This window comes from Anopheles merus, chromosome 2R (genome assembly GCF_017562075.2).
Source record: "Anopheles merus strain MAF chromosome 2R, AmerM5.1, whole genome shotgun sequence".
NCBI lineage: Eukaryota > Metazoa > Arthropoda > Insecta > Diptera > Culicidae > Anopheles > Anopheles merus.
Window position 1 is genome coordinate 28,611,562 of NC_054082.1, and position 18,149 is coordinate 28,629,710.

General features: G+C 50.5%; 4 protein-coding genes across 11 annotated transcripts; 2 read left to right on the forward strand and 2 right to left on the reverse strand.

The window, feature by feature from the left end:
- The first annotated feature begins 31 nt into the window (after positions 1 to 31).
- LOC121603412 (esterase AGAP003155) lies at positions 32 to 1,034 on the forward strand. Its single transcript, XM_041932066.1, has 2 exons — positions 32 to 667; positions 738 to 1,034. Exons 1-2 carry the CDS (start codon positions 136 to 138, stop codon positions 1,004 to 1,006), a joined length of 801 nt encoding a protein of 266 aa, XP_041788000.1. The 5' UTR covers positions 32 to 135; the 3' UTR covers positions 1,007 to 1,034.
- A 302-nt stretch (positions 1,035 to 1,336) lies between these two features.
- LOC121603413 (elongin-B) lies at positions 1,337 to 3,313 on the reverse strand. 2 transcript variants are annotated; one of them, XM_041932068.1, is made up of 3 exons: positions 3,221 to 3,313; positions 2,718 to 3,054; positions 1,337 to 2,195 (listed from the first exon to the last, which is right to left on the reverse strand). In XM_041932068.1, exons 2-3 carry the CDS (start codon positions 2,718 to 2,720, stop codon positions 1,845 to 1,847), a joined length of 354 nt encoding a protein of 117 aa, XP_041788002.1. In that variant the 5' UTR covers positions 2,721 to 3,054; positions 3,221 to 3,313; the 3' UTR covers positions 1,337 to 1,844. The 2 variants fall into 2 exon arrangements, with proteins under 2 accessions (XP_041788002.1, XP_041788001.1); XM_041932067.1 differs by lacking the exon at positions 3,221 to 3,313 and adding an exon at positions 3,122 to 3,207.
- A 1,495-nt stretch (positions 3,314 to 4,808) lies between these two features.
- On the forward strand, positions 4,809 to 9,585 carry LOC121603577 (V-type proton ATPase catalytic subunit A). Of its 7 annotated transcripts, none has more exons than XM_041932500.1 (6): positions 4,809 to 4,905; positions 5,509 to 5,654; positions 6,385 to 6,579; positions 6,653 to 7,736; positions 7,827 to 8,223; positions 8,335 to 9,585. In XM_041932500.1, the coding sequence occupies exons 2-6, from the start codon at positions 5,579 to 5,581 to the stop codon at positions 8,425 to 8,427; spliced, it is 1,845 nt and encodes a 614-aa protein (XP_041788434.1). In that variant the 5' UTR covers positions 4,809 to 4,905; positions 5,509 to 5,578; the 3' UTR covers positions 8,428 to 9,585. The 7 variants fall into 7 exon arrangements, with proteins under 7 accessions (XP_041788434.1, XP_041788432.1, XP_041788433.1 ...); XM_041932498.1 differs by having other exon boundaries at positions 4,813 to 4,920; XM_041932499.1 differs by having other exon boundaries at positions 4,836 to 4,925.
- A 1,078-nt stretch (positions 9,586 to 10,663) lies between these two features.
- On the reverse strand, positions 10,664 to 14,610 carry LOC121603576 (ankyrin repeat domain-containing protein 27-like). The gene has a single exon (XM_041932496.1). The coding sequence runs from the start codon at positions 13,640 to 13,642 to the stop codon at positions 10,790 to 10,792; it is 2,853 nt and encodes a 950-aa protein (XP_041788430.1). The 5' UTR covers positions 13,643 to 14,610; the 3' UTR covers positions 10,664 to 10,789.
- Between the last annotated feature and the right edge of the window lie 3,539 nt (positions 14,611 to 18,149).

The following is an 18,149-nucleotide window of genomic DNA, read 5'->3' on the forward strand; positions in this document are numbered from 1 at the left end:
TCATTTTCTAATGTCATCAAATGCAGAAACAGCTGTCAAAATGGGCCGGAAAATGCGGTTAGCGAGGACGGACTCGAGCACGGAGCCAAAACACTAGCCGGCGGCATTTGTCGCGAATAAACACACACTGTGGAAATGTCGAAAGTGTCCGGTGCGGGTGAGGAAAAGCTGAAAGTGCTCGCACTGCACGGCTACCGGCAGAATGCGGATAGCTTCAAGTCCAAGCTTGGTTCGTTTCGCAAGATGCTCAACAAGTACGTGGAGTTTGTGTTCGTCTCGGCACCGCACCCGGCAGCCCCGCTCGAAGCAGGCGGTGGTGAGCCGGATCCTAACCAGCGGAGCTGGTGGTTCAACAAGGACGATCGCACCTTCAAGGGCACCAACCAGGGCGGACCGGCGTACGGGTTCGACGAGAGCTTGCGGCTGGTCGAGCGCACCTGGCAGGCGGAGGGTTGCCACGGGCTGTTGGGCTTCTCGCAGGGCGCGTGCTTTGTGGGGCTGCTGTGCGATCTGAGCGCGCGGGGAATGACCACGATGAAGCCACAGTTTGCCGTCGTCGCGTCCGGCTTCCGGTCCGGCAGCTTGGTGCACCTGAACTACTACGAAAACAAGGTGCAGATACCGTCGCTACACATTTTCGGCGAGACGGACGAAATCATTACGAAGGGTAGGGTGGGGGATTTGATGCGCTTAATCGAAACAGGAATTAAGAGACTTTTTTTTGTGTGTCATTTTAGACATGAGTGAAGCGTTGGCGGATACCTTCTTGGATCCGGAGGTCGTCACACACCCGGGCGGACACTACTTTCCGGCCCAGGCCTCGCTGAAGGAAACGTACGTCGACTTTTTCCGCGACCAATTGCAGCAACATCTGGAAGCCAAAGAACTGCAGAACGCAACGGAGGAGAACAGTTTCCATCTGGAAGGTCAGGAGGAGGCGGAAGAGTCGGCGTTGCAGCCGGTACACGAAGGGCTGCAGAACGGAAGCGATTCGGATTCGGACTAGAATAAAGCAGGCGGCGGAGAGAAAAACATACGCTAGTTTAAAAGTTTGATTCCAGTAAGTTCCATAGATTTTCCTTCCCTAACTTCTTCGTCTCATTTCCATAATTTAATTACTCAAAAAAAAAAACCATACGAATAAAATTACCCAAAAGAGAAAGAAAGGTCAAAGCTATACTATCCCTGTCTGTGTATGTGTGTGTGTGTGTGGGGGGGGCATGATGCAGTGGCATCCGGATGAGAAGGAGATGGGGGTGGTAGAATTCCGTTTCCTCCATTCTGCCAAAGGTTTCCCTCATCAACACAGCTTGAATGAAGAAAAAATCCAGTGTAATCGCGATTAACAACATTGTATTGCCGACATCAATTAATTCAATCTTGTTCGTTTGGGACCCAAAAACACACGCACGCACGCACACAAAAATACCGCCAACAGCATTTGGGCCGTGTGAGCCCATATCTCGCAAATTCAGTAATTGTTAGCTGCTTACAAGCGCTTGTAGTACATTTCATGGATGTGAGTGGATGCCACTGCAAGAGAGGAGGGGTAAGTAGGGTAAATGGGTTCGGAAACGTAAACGTGTTAGCAGGAAAACAAGCGTGTGCATTCGGTGACCCGGAGTGCTGGTAGGGTCTGTCTCACACCAATACGGGGGAAAGGCTGCCAAGACCTGTGGTTAGAACGTGTGCAGCAGAAGGAGTGAGTAAGGAAAGGGAGAGATAGAGAGAGAAAGAGACAGTAGTGATAGTGTGAACGAAACACAGTAAACCCCAAACATTTTAGCTTTGGCCTCGCCCGCCCGCCCGCTAGCCCGCCCATGCGCCCTCCTCCTCCCCTAGGCTTAGGCGAGCTGGTCCTGGCCGTTGGCGGTGTCCTGGTTTTTCATCACATCCGGTAGGTCGGGCGGCAGGGAGTAGGGTGTCAGCTCGAGCGACTCGAAGTCGCCATTTTCGCGTACCGCTAGGCCGAGCTGTGCGGGACATTGCGCTTTCGCTGTCACGACCGTGATGCCGCAGTCCTGCAGCGTTTTGTCATCGTCCATCAGCATGTTGTCTTTGTTGTATAGTCGTTGATCACGGGGAGGCACTTTGAGTATTCCTTCGATCATTTTCTTCAGCTCGTACACCGGCGTCGTCTCTTTGGCATCGGTGAAAATCGTCGTCTTCTTCCGCCGGATCATCATAAATACATCCTGGAATTAAAAAAAAAAACGGCAGCACCAAACGCCGTTGCGAGAGAAACAAAACAGGTTAGCCGTTTATTGCTGGCTTGCCCGCGCATGGCTAATTGCTAATCCGCCGTCCCATCGATAAGCAGATAGGGATCGGCTCCTAGCGAAGGGAGGAACGGTGTGGCTATGCATGTGCGTGCGGGAAATCTCACTCGCATGACATATGGCGCCGGCCCGCTGTGTGTATGGAGCTCGCGATAGAACTACGGTGACGAACGGATCCGGCCAAAGTTCATCGCTTTGCCCCTTCTGCCGAGGTTCCATCGTCATGCGTTCGCCGCTTGCGCGATCTTATCAGCAGGCCGCGGAGCTGCCTGCTTGCTGGAAAACGGGAGCCCCCTCTGCATCTCAACCGGGCGCCGTCTACCTCGATTGTTCGATTGCTCCCCCTTCGCTAGGTAACCCCGGCGTCACCCAATATATGTTGCGCGTCAGTCGCGGCGAGCGTGAATAGTCAAAAATGCACCACGTCGTGACACTTACCATTTTGTCAAAGCAAATGCACTACCCCCGCTACTCGTTGCGTGTATGTGTTGATCCTACTGGGATGACTGTTGCCTTCTCTTTTGCGCACACCCCTCCGTGTGTCCTTTGACGCACAAACTACACAAACACGCACGCACGCACGCACACACACAAGCGGGATACACAACTTTCGCTTCGCAGAATCCTGCGATCGGTGAGCGTTGGCTGGCAATAAGGGAGGACACTGGCCACTGGATGTTTTGGTCACTACCGCTTGCTTGCGCTTTCGGCTGCTGGCTTTGGGATGGTGTTGGTGCACCTGCCGTTTGCTGATTAGCGCCCAAAAAAATCGATCCTGAAACAATACGTCATGTGAATAGTCGTCGAACCCGGTGCAGCACGAGAGCGGCTGGACACACTACGTTTATTGCCAGGCGTTCTACTAATGCACGGCCGCTGCCAACGTGCTAAAGCTACACAATTCCTGGCGTAAAACTTGAGGGAAAATAGATATAATTTACCTTGCCCGCTCCGTCTGAGTCGTCTAGTGCTTCTTTTATTTTTCTTCTTTCTCCCTCTCCTGATCTCGCTCTGCGCCTATTGTCACATTGGCACGTACGATTTTGACAATCACGCTGCATCGTACAGACAGCCCTCATGAAGCGCAGGCGGTCGGATGATTCAGAATAATTTTAGCGTGATTAATAATTTCTATCATATGACTATAATAACTCGTAAAAACTACAGTATATTGTCATTTATGCTGGCTCATCGGGCCCTGACCATGTCCAGATAATCGGATAATATTCTGTGTGTTTTTAAATGCAAAAAAGCAGGAACGTTGCCCTATGTTAAAGGAAACATTGCCAGTTTTTAATAATTGCATATTTCTTTTATAAAGATATTTTAAATTTGGCATACATTTTGGGTTTACAATAGCTAAATATGCTCTGATATTATACGGACGTCACACGAGGCGTAAACTTATGCTTAAACTGGATTTCAGCCATACAACCCTATAATCTTTTGACAGGAAGTTTACGCTCTTCCATACAAATCAAGCGTAAACTTTTTGAGTTTATCCTTTGTGTAACGTTCGTATTAGGTGTTTCGTCATCTTAAGGTTTTCTTGCATCTTTGTATTGAACTATCATTTCCCAAGTGCCACAAATCCACTAAACGACCACTAAACGGATTCTAAACGACTCAAGCTCTCAACCTAAACGGAATATAGAAAGACTTCGTTTAGCAGATGGCAAACGACTCATGCATTCTAAAAATAGAAAAAATCTGATAGCGCCATCTGTTTGTGGGATACCCAACCAGTGGAGCTTCCTCGGTTGGAGGAGAACTTTCTCATTTCCTCTGTGCTGTTGTATGGTTTCGCATTGAAGTTATGCATCGCTAGAACTAGAACGGCGATACGATTGTTTAAATACTAAACTCCAATGTAAACCACGAGCATTGAAGCAAGTGATATTTGAGTAATGGTCGTCTGTGTTGATACCCATATATCCGACCACACGACCATTCATATAGATTTTTGCTCGGCAAGTGCTTTCGTATTTTTTTTCTATGGATATTTGATTTTACAGTCGTTTAAGCTTAATCTGTGGCGCTTGGGTTCACAACAACACAGATAAACGAACAGTCGAATAAGGGGTAGCAAGCGTATCACTGAATAGTGTAATACCAACGTCTCGCGAAGCGTCACCTCAAAAAGTGTACTCTTGTTTTGTATCGGAGACGGTGAACTTCCCGTCAAAAGATAATAGGGTTGTTTGGTTGAAGTCCAGTTTACGCCACAATTTACGCTTCGTGGGACGTTCGTATAAGATTCAACATTTCATTGTTCCTTGCCCTATTATCTATCGTTGGCTTTTCCTGGTTTCCTGGAAACCCCCCAAAATTTGATATGGCCAAAAAGAAAAGCGGACGCGAAAGGTCGATCCAATTTCCATGGGTATTTTCCTCTGAATTCGAATTTATGCACCGACATCAGCGCTAACGTCACAGCGACGGAATTTGTTACTTGGGTTACGCAATTCGAACGTCAAAAACTTCATTCGCTGGCGCCATCTCTTTCTCGCGCTTGTAGGGCGTTGGGAAAGGAAAAAAGGGAAAGAGAAGAAAACGAAGTTCCAAACGTTTGATGAAACGTTTGTTCAGTTCTTCTCCGTCAGGCATTTCCAATCTCGAATTCTGCGTAAGTGGTCGGCTGGTAAAGTTCGTATTCAAGATTAGAGTACTGTGTTAATTACTTTTGATCCACGACAACTTTGCACCCATTCGCAAAAGTGCACCAGTGTGCTTAAAGTGCTCAAAGAAAGGTTTCTATTTGTGGCTGCGGGCTAGAGGGTAATTGTTGTGCAAAAAAGCCGAGACTATCGATCGATTTTTGTTGTTTCGGGCTCTCTTGCTATCATCGGCCCTTCCTTCGTCATTTGTTTTTGCAAAAAGTTTTTGCGGAGTGCTGCCAAACTCTTGCAGAAACGTAAGAAATTAACTGTAAAGAGGATAACTTGTCTCGAAAGATCACATTTTAGTAGAAATATATCCAATTCCACTGTAAACTGTGCTCGCTCAGAGCCCGAACCAAGCAGGTCACATGACCCGCAGCACCTGCACCAGCAGCAGCAGCAGCAGCAGTTCCTTCCCCCGTGTCACTCTGTTGGTCGCTTATTGCGTTTGTGAGATAGATGCCTCGAGTCTTTGCACACTGATCAGCTGACCTTTCTTTGAGCACGAGCCCCGGTGACAGCCCGAGGAGAACGGGATTAATTCGGTGTATTTTCCCCCCAATTTACAGCAGAACATCCAGTAGGAAGCCAGCAGAAAAAGGGATCGACACAGCCCGTCACGAGAGAGCGAGATAGAAAATGTCGAACCTGCAGAAAATCAGCGATGAGGACCGCGAGTCCAAATTCGGATACGTTTTCGCCGTGTCCGGTCCTGGTGAGTAAAACAAAAATGCCCCTTTTTCACGTTAGATTGTGGCCGTTTGTGTCCATTTTCCGGCAAAGCGCAGAAAACACGGAACATTTTCCGCTATGGCCGTGATGGGGGCGAAAAGCAGACGAAATTTTCTTCCCTTCATCTGTCACTCGGCCGAGATGTCGCTGGTCGCCAGAAGTCACATGACGTGTGAAGTGGTATTGTGTGCTTGTGTTGATTGCATTGCTATCGCGCGTATGTATGTGTGTGTGTGTGCGTGTTATGAATCGGTTCATGTGATCCACTGCTGCCCGAGGAGGAGACGGTTGTCGTCCAATTGGAATGGATTGTTTATATATTGTTTTTTTGGTAAATTAATTGCACAGCAAAATGAAACCTTCGAGAGATGTGCGATGAAGGCTGATGACTTTTGCTGTGGCCGTACTGCGATTAGGCTTTGCATGGTAATTCCAGAATTATGTAACTTTTGGTTACTTACTGGTATCTGGTGGAATGGGTCAGATGATACCAGTACGCCATGTGATGCAGACGATGGATATGAATCAATTTGTTTGTTGTGAAATTTATTTTTCCTCCTCTGTTTTGGATATTTTGATATCCTTTAAAAAAACAATTGCGGAACTAATACAGTAGATGAAATGCTATTCAACTCCCATGTACTTTTCTGCAATGCAAAATATTTGCGCAATAAACAGTAATTAGTAACAATGTTTTTGTTTCCATTTTTCAGTCGTGACGGCGGAGCGTATGTCCGGCTCGGCTATGTACGAGCTGGTCCGTGTCGGATACTACGAGCTGGTCGGTGAAATCATCCGTCTGGAAGGTGACATGGCAACCATCCAGGTGTACGAAGAAACGTCCGGCGTCACCGTCGGCGATCCAGTGCTGCGTACCGGCAAGCCGTTGTCGGTGGAGCTCGGTCCAGGTAGGCAAAGCTGTTGTGCCGTTGCTAAGCGAGCTCCAACTTAACCTCCAATCCCTCTCCCACCCCCACCTAGGTATCATGGGCAGCATCTTTGACGGTATCCAACGTCCGCTAAAGGACATTAACGAAATGACCAGCTCGATCTACATTCCGAAGGGTATCAACGTGCCATGCCTGTCGCGTACGCAGAGCTGGAGCTTCAACCCGCTGAACGTGAAGGCGGGCTCGCACATTACCGGCGGCGATCTGTACGGTATCGTGCACGAGAACACGCTCGTCAAGCACAAGCTGATGGTGCCGCCGCGCGCCAAGGGTACGGTGAAGTACATTGCCCCGTCCGGCAACTACACCGTCGACGACGTGATCCTGGAGACGGAGTTCGACGGCGAGATCAGCAAGTTCACCATGCTGCAGGTGTGGCCAGTGCGTCAGCCGCGCCCGGTAACGGAGAAGCTGCCAGCCAACCACCCGCTGCTGACCGGGCAGCGCGTGCTGGACTCGCTGTTCCCGTGCGTCCAGGGCGGCACCACCGCCATCCCCGGTGCGTTCGGTTGCGGCAAAACCGTCATCTCACAGTCGCTGTCCAAGTACTCCAACTCGGACGTGATCGTGTACGTCGGCTGCGGTGAGCGTGGTAACGAGATGTCGGAAGTGTTGCGCGATTTCCCCGAGCTGTCGGTCGAGATTGACGGTGTGACCGAGTCGATCATGAAGCGTACCGCGCTGGTCGCCAACACCTCGAACATGCCTGTCGCTGCTCGTGAAGCTTCCATCTACACCGGCATCACGCTGTCCGAGTACTTCCGCGATATGGGCTACAACGTGTCGATGATGGCCGATTCCACCTCCCGTTGGGCTGAGGCGCTGCGAGAAATCTCCGGCCGTCTGGCTGAGATGCCGGCCGATTCCGGCTACCCGGCCTACCTGGGCGCCCGACTCGCCTCGTTCTACGAGCGTGCCGGTCGCGTCAAGTGTCTCGGCAATCCGGAGCGCGAAGGTTCCGTGTCGATCGTCGGTGCCGTCTCGCCGCCCGGTGGTGATTTCTCCGATCCCGTCACTTCCGCCACGCTCGGCATTGTGCAGGTGTTCTGGGGCTTGGACAAGAAGCTGGCCCAGCGTAAGCACTTCCCCTCGATCAACTGGTTGATTTCGTACAGGTAAGTGAAGTCCGGTTTGCGCACAAGTGTTTATGTTTCGCCAAATTTCGTTTTATAACTTTCCACTTTTTCGCTCCAACACCTTTCCAGCAAGTACATGCGCGCTCTGGAAGATTTCTACGACAAGAACTTCCCGGAGTTTGTGCCGATGCGTACCAAGGTGAAGGAAATCCTGCAGGAGGAGGAAGATCTGTCCGAAATCGTGCAGCTCGTCGGTAAGGCGTCGCTGGCCGAAACCGACAAGATCACGCTCGAGGTCGCCAAGCTGCTGAAGGACGACTTCCTGCAGCAGAACTCGTACTCCGCGTACGATCGCTTCTGCCCGTTCTACAAGACCGTCGGCATGCTGAAGAACATGATCGGCTTCTACGATATGGCGCGCCACGCCGTGGAAACGACCGCACAGTCCGAGAACAAGATCACCTGGAACGTGATCCGCGACTCGATGGGCCAGATTCTGTACCAGCTGTCGTCGATGAAGTTCAAGGTAAGGGTGGGGGAGGGTTAGCGAGCAGCCGACGATGGTACTGGAGCTACACGGGCTGGACACGGGGTGTTAATGTATCTCTTTCGTTCGTTTTGTTCTTGTTTCTCGCAGGACCCAGTGAAAGACGGCGAGCCGAAGATCAAGGCCGACTTCGATCAGCTGTACGAAGACATGCAGCAGGCATTCCGCAACCTAGAAGATTAAGCGGGCTCTATCTCCTGACAGTGTGGAACAACGGAGCAGCAGCAGCAGCATGTGCCAGCATGTCGAAGGAGAAAGTTGTACTATTAACGATAAGTTTCTTTTACCACGTTTGCCAGTCACACCCGCCGGCCGCATCCTTTGGGGAGAGGAGCTGCGGCTGCGGGACGGCTGCGCAAACCGATTTAGCGCAATGCAACACATCAGACGTTTTACGTAGATACATAATTATGGCATCAATGCTGCAAACCGTTTATGTACACATGCACACACACACACATCCATGCAACAAGTATTCCACAAGCGAGGTAGATGTAGTCTTGTCCTTAGATCGGACGATGTGGATGGGCACACGGAACAAAAGCAACACGAGAAGAAAATGAATTAACATCAACAAAAAGGGGATAACTACAACCGTGTGTCCACACAACCGTCGTCGCGTCCATGAGAGAGTTAGAGGTGTGTGTGTGTGTGTGTGAGAGAAGAAAAATCTTTTTAATTTGTTTCTACATAACAATCAGACAGATAGGCAGAAAAGAGGGAAACACTGGAGCCGCGGAAAAGCAACTTGCAACTTGTGTCTTGCAAGTGCATTGAAATCATCGTCCGCGAACATGCAACTTCTTTCCTACACTGCTGAATGCTCTCCGCGGTTCGGGCCTGCTCGGCCTGCAGGCAGAAACAAGATCGAAACAACAACGCGCTTGAATTCATTCGCTCGCAAAAACGTGGTCTATATATTTATGTAATAAGTGCGCTAGTTCATTGAATTTGGACGCACAGCAACACCGAAAAAAGAGGGGTATTAATCGAGTCAACAACAACGGCAACAGCGAGAGATCAAACAGCGCATAACTTAACCCGGCCCGGCCAGCAGCCTGCACACGGGGAGAGCATCAAGCAGCAGAGGGAAAGAGCAATTCGAGGGTTACAAAATGTCGTTAAACGTACAATAAGGAGAGCCGACTTATGTGTTATGGTACTACTATATATATATATAATATGTATTTTTTGTTTGTTTTGTTGTTGCGCAGATAAACTTTCTGTAGAAAAAGGCGAACGTCCATGTAGCGGTGGATTAGTCGCTAGAAGAAGAAAAAAACAAGTATATATACACACACAAAACATAAAATTAAAATAGATCTATTAAGCATTACTGAACACATAGATAATCCTTTACAATCGAGCATCATGGGGGATGGCGCCGCCCGTTTTGATGGATGGTGTTGTTGAAGCTGACGATCAGCAAAAACCTTCGGCTTCAAATACAACAAACATCCGGGATCGTACCTTGAAATTGTGAGCGAAAAAGCCACAGCAACACCGAACAACACCGGGCAGGGAAAGGTGATTTACTTTAGCAAATTTCAATCGTTTAGGCTTGGATAGAGAGGATCAAAATGCGAAAGAGACAACGTTCGTTAAGTTTGGCGCTAATTATTTGCTGTTACTATTGTTTCTTCAAATCATCATGAAAGTGAGCGAGCACCTTCTCCTCGCCCCAACAGGGTGTGATCAGCAGGAACAGGTTCTGCTCTTGTACTGCTACTTCTAGTGCTACTATTACTCATCGTTTCATCTACTCTAGAGCTATGTTAGTCACGTCTTTTAACTTCTTTTTAGTATGTTAAAATTCTCCTTTTCGTCCCAGCAGTTTGGGGCGGTTCTGTTGCAATCCTTTGTTTTGTTGTTAAATTTTTAAACCCGTTGTCCAATTGTTTTAAACAATTTACTGTGCTTATCTGTTCGTTGGTTTGCATGTAGGCCCCGAGCGCGTTTACACGATCCGTTTGCTTTTTTTCTCTCTCTTCTCTGAGATAAGATTTTGTAGAAATTCATACTCTGCAGCTTTCTTCTCGATGTGCGAACAAACGCAACCCGTTTTTTTATCGGCCCGTCGGTAATCGTGTACGTGTACATGTGTGTGTGTGAGTGTTTTTTCTTCTTATCGCTCTTGTAAATGTCATGCTCCATTACCGGTAAGATCAAGTCCAGCGAGAAAAAGGATAGCCTGTACCCAAGACACAATGTTGTAGCGCAAGAGTTTGCGAATTGTACTGTACCTTCGACCTAACACACACCCAAACATACGGAAGATGAATAAGGAAATAAAGCAAACCATCGGAAAATTGCATTCCAAACAAAATGCCCCGTATCTGTTACCTCTGCGTTACTCATTCGCCAGTTTCGGACATCATCGTGAGGACAAACTGTGCACGTATCAGGCGCAAACGGCTGCTTAACAAACAAGGTTTAGCTTTTATTAACGTTGTAAATCAACACTAGCGATAGCAAAAGAGAAACTGGAAATATTTACAAACTGCCCCATACACTCTATATTCACAACACCCTCTCCCGCAGTGCGCTACCGCTGCTCGAGTAAATTGACCACATTGAAGTAGAGACTGCTTTTCGCGATGTCGATCGGCCGCTTGCCCTGCAGATTGCGGATGCTCCGGTCGGCCTTCGCCTCCAGCAGCATCTGCACCAGCTGCAGGTTGTTCTGCTCCACCGCGTAGTGCAGTGGCGTGTCGCCCCGGCTATCCTTCAGGTCGACGATGTCGGCCGCCGCGGTGCAGCGCGCGAGCAGCAGCCGCACGATGCGCAGCCGCCGTTCGCGCGTCGCCAGGTGCAGCGCGGTCGCACCGGACTTGAGCCGAATGGTGGGATTGACCTTGTGGTCCAGCAGCACGCGCACCATCTCCACGTTGCCGTGCATCGCCGCCACGTGCAAGGCCGTGTAGCCTTCCCCGTTGACGGCGTTCAGATCGACCCGTTGCGCCGTGGCTTCGTTCTCCGTCGGTTTGGCGGACAGTCCGGCGAATGGGCGGCGCAGCAGATTGTAAAACTCGGACGATCGACGCACGCACCGGTTGCAGGTGCACAGCGGGTGGCACAGTTTCTCGCCGTTGGACAGCAGTTGCGGCTGGTCCGCGGTTCGGTGGTTCGTTTCGCCCGGGGTGCCCTCGTCCAGGCCCAGGTACACGCAGGCAAGCTTCGTGTCCTGGGCGGCAACGGCTTCCAGCGCTTTCTCGATCCGTTTCATCTCCTCGATCGTGCGCTGCTCGCGCACCTCCTCCGGCCGACCGTCGCCGGCGTAGCTGAAGTCCTCCGCGAAGTAAAGCGTTGTCGGTTGGGGCACAATCGTCGCTGCTGCTGATGCTGCCTTACCTGAGTTCGCCTGACCCGGCCGCCCGTTCGCGGACCGGCGCTGATCGCGCAGCGCGTCCACGAGCAGCTTCGCGATGCGCACGTTGTGCGCGTAGCGTAGCGGGGTCGCGCCCAGCTTGTTCGTCACGTCGACCTGGGCCGCGTACTCGAGCAGCGTCTCGACAATGTCGAGAAAGCCCCACTTGGCCGCATAGTGGAGCGGCGTGTGGCCCAGCTCGGTGGCCGCGTTCACGTCGACGTAGATGCGCATGTGCTCGGAAAAGTACAGCAGCGCCTTCACGCATCCGCTGTGGCCATTTAGACACGCCAAATGGAGCGATGTGTGGGCGTCGTTGCTGGTGCTGTTAATGTTGATGCCGGCGTGCAGCAGCAGTAGGAGCAGATTCTGGTGCCCGTTCGCTGCCGCGTAGTGCAGCGCGGTCCAGTTCCGCCCGTCGACCGCGTTCACGTTCGGCTGCAGCGAGAGGATGAGCGTGAGCAGCTTCGCGTTGCCGAGGATGGCGGCCAGATGGATCGCCGCCTGGCCCTGCCGGTTCTGGTCGTCGATCGACGGCAGGTAGTAGTAGCCGGCCTCGGTCGGCCCCCCGCACAGCAGCGCCTGGTTGTTGGTGATGTCCTGCAGCAGCTCCACGATGCGCACCTCGTCGTCGTTGCGCATCAGCGCGAGCAGATAGTCGAGGAAGTCGTCCGCGCAGCGAAACTCCCAGTCGCCGGTGGACGCCGAGCCGGTCGAGTCGCTGTCCGAGTCGGGCGGCGTGCCGGCCAGTCCGCGCGCCCGATCGAGCCGCACGCCGAGCCGCTGGGTGCGGGCAATGCTGCCGCAGCTAATGTAAACGATGGCGGCCTCGAGCGTGGCAATGAGAAACCCGTGCTCGCCCGTCTCGATCCGCTGCTCCCGGAACACGTTGTTGAACTGGAACTCCTTCAGAAACGTGATCGTCATGATCCAGTGCGTCAGGCCCGACTTCAGGATGAGGAAGATGAACAGCGGCACCAGATGGTCGGTCGTGACCGCGTGCTGCTGCTGCTGCTCCTGCTGCCCCTTGGTCAGCACCTCCATCACCCGCTGCAGACACCCGATCTTGTCGATGACCGTGCGGGCGTAATCGATCCGCACCAGCTCCTTCTTCGCGACCGGGATCAGCTCGCCGTACCGCTGCGCAATCTCGAACTCGGCACAGTGCACGTCGCCCAGGTTGCGCACCGTCTTGTTGAACGCTTCCGCCTGCTCCGCCCGGCACACGTCGATCACGCTCCGCACGTGATCGTACAGCTTGTCCATCACGTACGTCTCGATCGCCACCTTCACGTTCCCCCGCAGCAGCATGTCCCGCTGGCACCGGTCCTTCAGCTTGCGGTTCTGCAGTATCAGCTCCAGGCACTCCACGTAGATCATCTTCACGCCGGCCTGCTGCTCCTCGTACCGCCAGCGGGTAAAGTCCCCGTTCGCCCGCACGAACTGCTGCACCTTCGCGTCGATCCGCCCGAAGATGTCCTTCTTCTTGGCCGCCGTCCGGATGAACTCCACCGCCGCGGTCAGGCTGCCGATGCCGAGGAAGCGCCCGAGCGACAGCTGGTCGTCCTCCGCGTACACGCCGTACTTCTTCATGTCGTGCAGCGGCCGCTCGACGCACCACACCTTGTACTTCAGCCCGTCCCGGTAGAAGATCTCCTCGAACAGGATGCGGACGCGCACGTCCCCGAACACGAGCGCCCGCTCGTCCAGCTTGAGCTGCAGAAAGTTCAGGTTGAAGAAGTGCGTCTCGGGCAGCTCCTCGTTCGGCACGAGTATGTGCGCCAGCGCGAACTCCTGATCGACCAGACACTGCGGGCCGAACGAACCGTGGCGCGGGACACACACGATCCAGCCCTCGACCGTGGCCGTCTCGAGGATGCTGTAATGATCGGACAGCAGCCGCCGGTAGTACCCGTTGGCGGAGATGTCTTCGTCATAGTGCTGCAAATCCATTGCGGCGAGCTGGGCCGTTGCTTGTGAGCGCGCTGACCTCCACTGACCACCACCCGTTGCCGTCGCTGCAGAAGACATTCACTATTGCGCGTGCGCGCGCGTGCACACTACCACGGCCTGGCTACCACCACGCGACTACCACACTACCACACTACTACTTCTATTGCTATTACTAGTGCGATTTGGGGTGAAACGGTTTCACCCGTGGTTTCACTCTCGGCGCTTACACACACACACACGGTGGTTACACAAACCTCGGAAAACCTCCAACGGAATGGAAAACTGTTTGCACTCAATCGCAAAATATCACACTGTCCGACAACGCATCAGTTCTGCTGAGCGGTTTGGAATGAAACACTTCGCTCGAACCATTGCCGCTGGGCCTGTCTTTCGAGCCACACAATGCTCTGCAGAAGGGTAACAGAATACCCAGCAACTCCCGCTGAATCCTTCCACCTTCGTCGCCACAGAGATGCGATAGTTTTTCACTGGCTGCGGTATACCACGCACTTGTACGGCTTTTGTCCTGGTGCGTCTCTTTGCGCCGTTCGTTCGTCACACTATTGGAACGGTTCTTTGGCCACACTTTCCATTCTCATTATTGCCCCTCTGTGCACACACTAAACCACCAGCAGCGTACAGACACATAACCACAGCACAGTGACTGCAGTTCGAAGATGCTCGCGGTGTAACCTTCGCGATGGAACTGCCGTCGAAATGAAAACGCGACACTGGTAACTGGTTCTTCGGTTCACGGCTGCTAGCTGCGTTCCATCTTCGGCTACCATCAATCGAAACACGACAAAAAAAAATCCGCCACCAATTCCGTTTTCTTGTGGTTTTTATTTTTCCTCTACTCTACTCCCTAACCGTGCCTACGTCGGTACTGTGGGGCTTCACGGACTATACGACCAGCCACGATGTCCACAAACGGCGTCGACAACACCAGAAGTGAACCACTACTAGACGCACGGTTGAGCGCACAGCAAATTCACGGTGCCTACTGCGATCGCCACTCTGCTAGTGGAGCGCAACCCCTTGACGACTCCCAACGGTCAAAAGCCGAAGATTTTATATTGACCTTTCGTTTTTTCTATCTGTCTCTCGCTCTGATTTGAGTGATTTTCCCTTCGTGAGTATCCACGAGCTCCCTCGTGTGGTTGTTGTTGTTGGAAGTTGAAACCGAAACCCCTTCGTGCGCTGCCAAAATCAGCGAAGAACGAAATCGAGTGGCTCAAGCGAAAGAACGAAAAAAATGATGAACGAGTGTGCTGTGACAATAACACACACGCACGCACAAAGCGACACCCGAAATCTGGTGCGATACCGGCTTTCAGTGGAGCAAGTACACACATGCACACATTTGGCCACACCAGCGCTCTGTTCTAGTGCAGGTAGTTTTCTGCAGTCCACGGTGATACTACACACAGCCACGCACTTGGCGATACACGCTGTGTGGTGGACGTTCAGAATTCAGTGCTGCAGATACACACATGCATACACTTGGCGACACACGCTCTGCTGTGCGGTGAGATTTGTGTTCTGTGTCCAGTGGTGCAAATATACACACACACGCACTTGGCTACACACGCAGTACGGCGCGGCTGGCTTGGCAGAAGCGCATACACACATTAACGCAGTAGGCTTTACGTTCAGTCCAGTGAGGTTGGTGCTTGTGTAGTGTTTTTGCACTTGGTAGTCGGCGGATAAACCCCGTGAAAAATGGAGATTTGTTTTATTTGAGGTAAGTAAAAGTGATTAAAATGATCAACCAATATCCCCCCTTCTAATTAATAACATTTTTCTTCCATTTCATGTGTGTTTCACGGCGAACGGAGACAACAAAACCTGTGGCTGTGTCGGAGTGTTGGAGCAGATGGCCCGTGCAGTGCAGCGAGAAAAACCAGGAGCAACAGCGATGAGGAGCAGAAAGTGCTGTACTGAATTTGTTATTTTTTGCTCAGTGCGACTGTAAAAAGTGTTTTTTTTAAATTATGTGCGTTAATTTAGGATTAAGTGCAGTGATTATTGAGCAAGTGTTGTGTTTTCTTTGTATTCTATGTTGGTTCGATATTCAATAAATCGAATTAACTTAGTATAATGGTGTGCACTGGATCGTTTTAGAAAGAAATCCTGGCAAAAACAGGGGGAGGGGGCTAATTAAACGAAGGTTCGTACCGAACTCCGTTCGGGTTCGCTTCGGCTTCGGGTTAATTCGGAGGCTGAGACGTTTCGCCAACTCAGCTTCAAAGTCAGCTTCAATCTCAGCGGATCTCTGAGTGCTGGTGACCGTTGGGCTGGCACCAGACGAGGTACGTACGATAGAGAGAGGGAGCGCGGAGAGCGAGAGAGCACGACGATGAGTTGGTAATACCACACAATCCGTTTGTTTGTACTGCTTTGTACCCTCCCCTCCCCCCCTCGTGCACGGTCGTTGTAAAGTTGAATAATTTCTTGAGTAAGATCATGAATGTGATGGCTGATTATGAATCGCAGCGCACTGGTGAGCTTCCCACATCGTGCAGTCTGCATGCTTCACCGATGGAAAGAGATAGGATTTAGAGAAAGAAAGAAAGAAAGAAAGAAAGAGAGAGAGAGAGAGAGAGAGAGAGAGAAATAGAGAGAGCGCGCGCGGGGGTAGATGTAATGAGAGATGCGCATAAATGAGGGAGAGAGCCTTTTTACAACAGCATACATATAGGGACAGTGGGTGCTAAAACCAGTACCTTTACAGTCACCTTCAAGTAAACTGACATCAGCTTAAATGCTATTTCAGATACGCTAAAGTGAAAATAAAGTCCTTAAAAGATGAGTATCGAAGAAACAAGAAAAACAACGTAAAATAATTGATAGCTGAAGAAGAAACAAAAGTTTTTGAACAAAAGCTGCTACTGGGGAGGGGGCACACGGTCCGGTTGGAGATCGATGCTGCCCGGGCTTATAAGAGCCGACGCATCTGTCGAACAGACCATCAAAAAAGTCCTTTTAAAACTGCAGTGAAACCCCTCATAACGGGTTTAACCCGTTCCAATGACTCACTCGTTATGTGGGAGACTCTTTTTACAATACTTGTATATAAAGTGAAAGAATTGGTTCCAGGTAAAGAAAAGTGCCGGAATATAGGGATTACATGCATCACAACCATTCAGAACACCACCAAGCGGTAACAGTAATGCATTTATCAATTCTCAGTATCGAAATCCTCGCCTGCTCGAGCAATTTGATCAAGAATGCATGCAAGAACACACCTATCAATACACCTCACACTTGTGAAAGACACGCTGCTGAGGGAGGAACACTACACACTAAAATCCACAGCCGAAGCCGAAGAGAGCCTCTAATATTGGCATAATAAGAAGGATGGAAATGGAGCAATTTAACTCAAAACACTACCTCACTTACTCCACCTGTCGTTGAGCGCAGCAAAAGTCTCAGCTCCGCTATCTGTTTTGAAAAGAGTTATTTGGACGTGGAGTCGATTTTTGTAGAGCTTCGAGAGTTTTGGACTGAACTTTGAAATAGCTTGATAGTTAACGATTCGTAGTATTGAAACTATCGATATGACAACGAATTCTTATGGTTGACAAAACTTAAATTTGCTCGCTATGCGAGATTTTACTCGTTAAGAGGAGTATTTATAGAGCATTTAGACTTGCTCATTATGCGAAAAACTCGTTATAAGGGGTACTCGTGGTGAGGGGCGGTCCCGTGGTACAGTCGTCAACTCGAACGACTCAATAACATGCCCGTCGTCATGGGTTCAATCCCAGAATGGACCGTCCCTCCGTAACAAGGATTGACTATCCGGCGGCTACCTGGTAATGAATTAAGTCTCGAAAGCCTGTATAGGTCGGCATGTCCACATAAGACGTTACGCCAAATAGAAGAAGAAGAAGAAGAAGAAGAAGTCGTGGTGAGGGGTTCAACTGTAATTTATAATTGTTCATAACACTCACATACAAGTTGGTATGCTTTTCTAATTGGAAGTTCGATGGGTTGTTCAGTTCAAATGAAAAGCAATCATTTGACAATGAAAAAACACTTATACATAAAAATCTTATGATTTATTAAGAAAAATGCAATAAATGTGTCAATCAATAGTGGAGATGCAATCGAGAAGAGCAACTAGCGAATTCGTTCAGTAAATATGTTCCATCAAAACCATCTCTACTTGAAATGCAACCCACGAAAAAAAAACAAAGCAGTGCGGACAACTCAAGCTACATTAATGCGTTGAGAAGCACTGACCCACGGTAAACGCAATTCCCACTCGCTTCGGTTTGCGTACAGCCTTTGGTGCAGCTGATGCGCTTGTGATGCGCACTGCATGGAACGTGTACTAGTACGTGTGCCTGCGTCTGCGTGTGTGTGATAAGCGGCAACAATTCACGGTCGGGGTAAGGCCGCCTTCTACTAAGTGCGGGCAGCGATTGTGATTATCGGACGGCTCTCACAAAATCAAACATTTTCCAAACGGAAGCAAATATGCTGCTGGCGTATGCTTATCGCACATCTTTTACATAATTCAATCAATCACCCTTGCTTGCGTTTGACCGCTTGTTGTTTGAGCCGCCGTCCTGTGTAC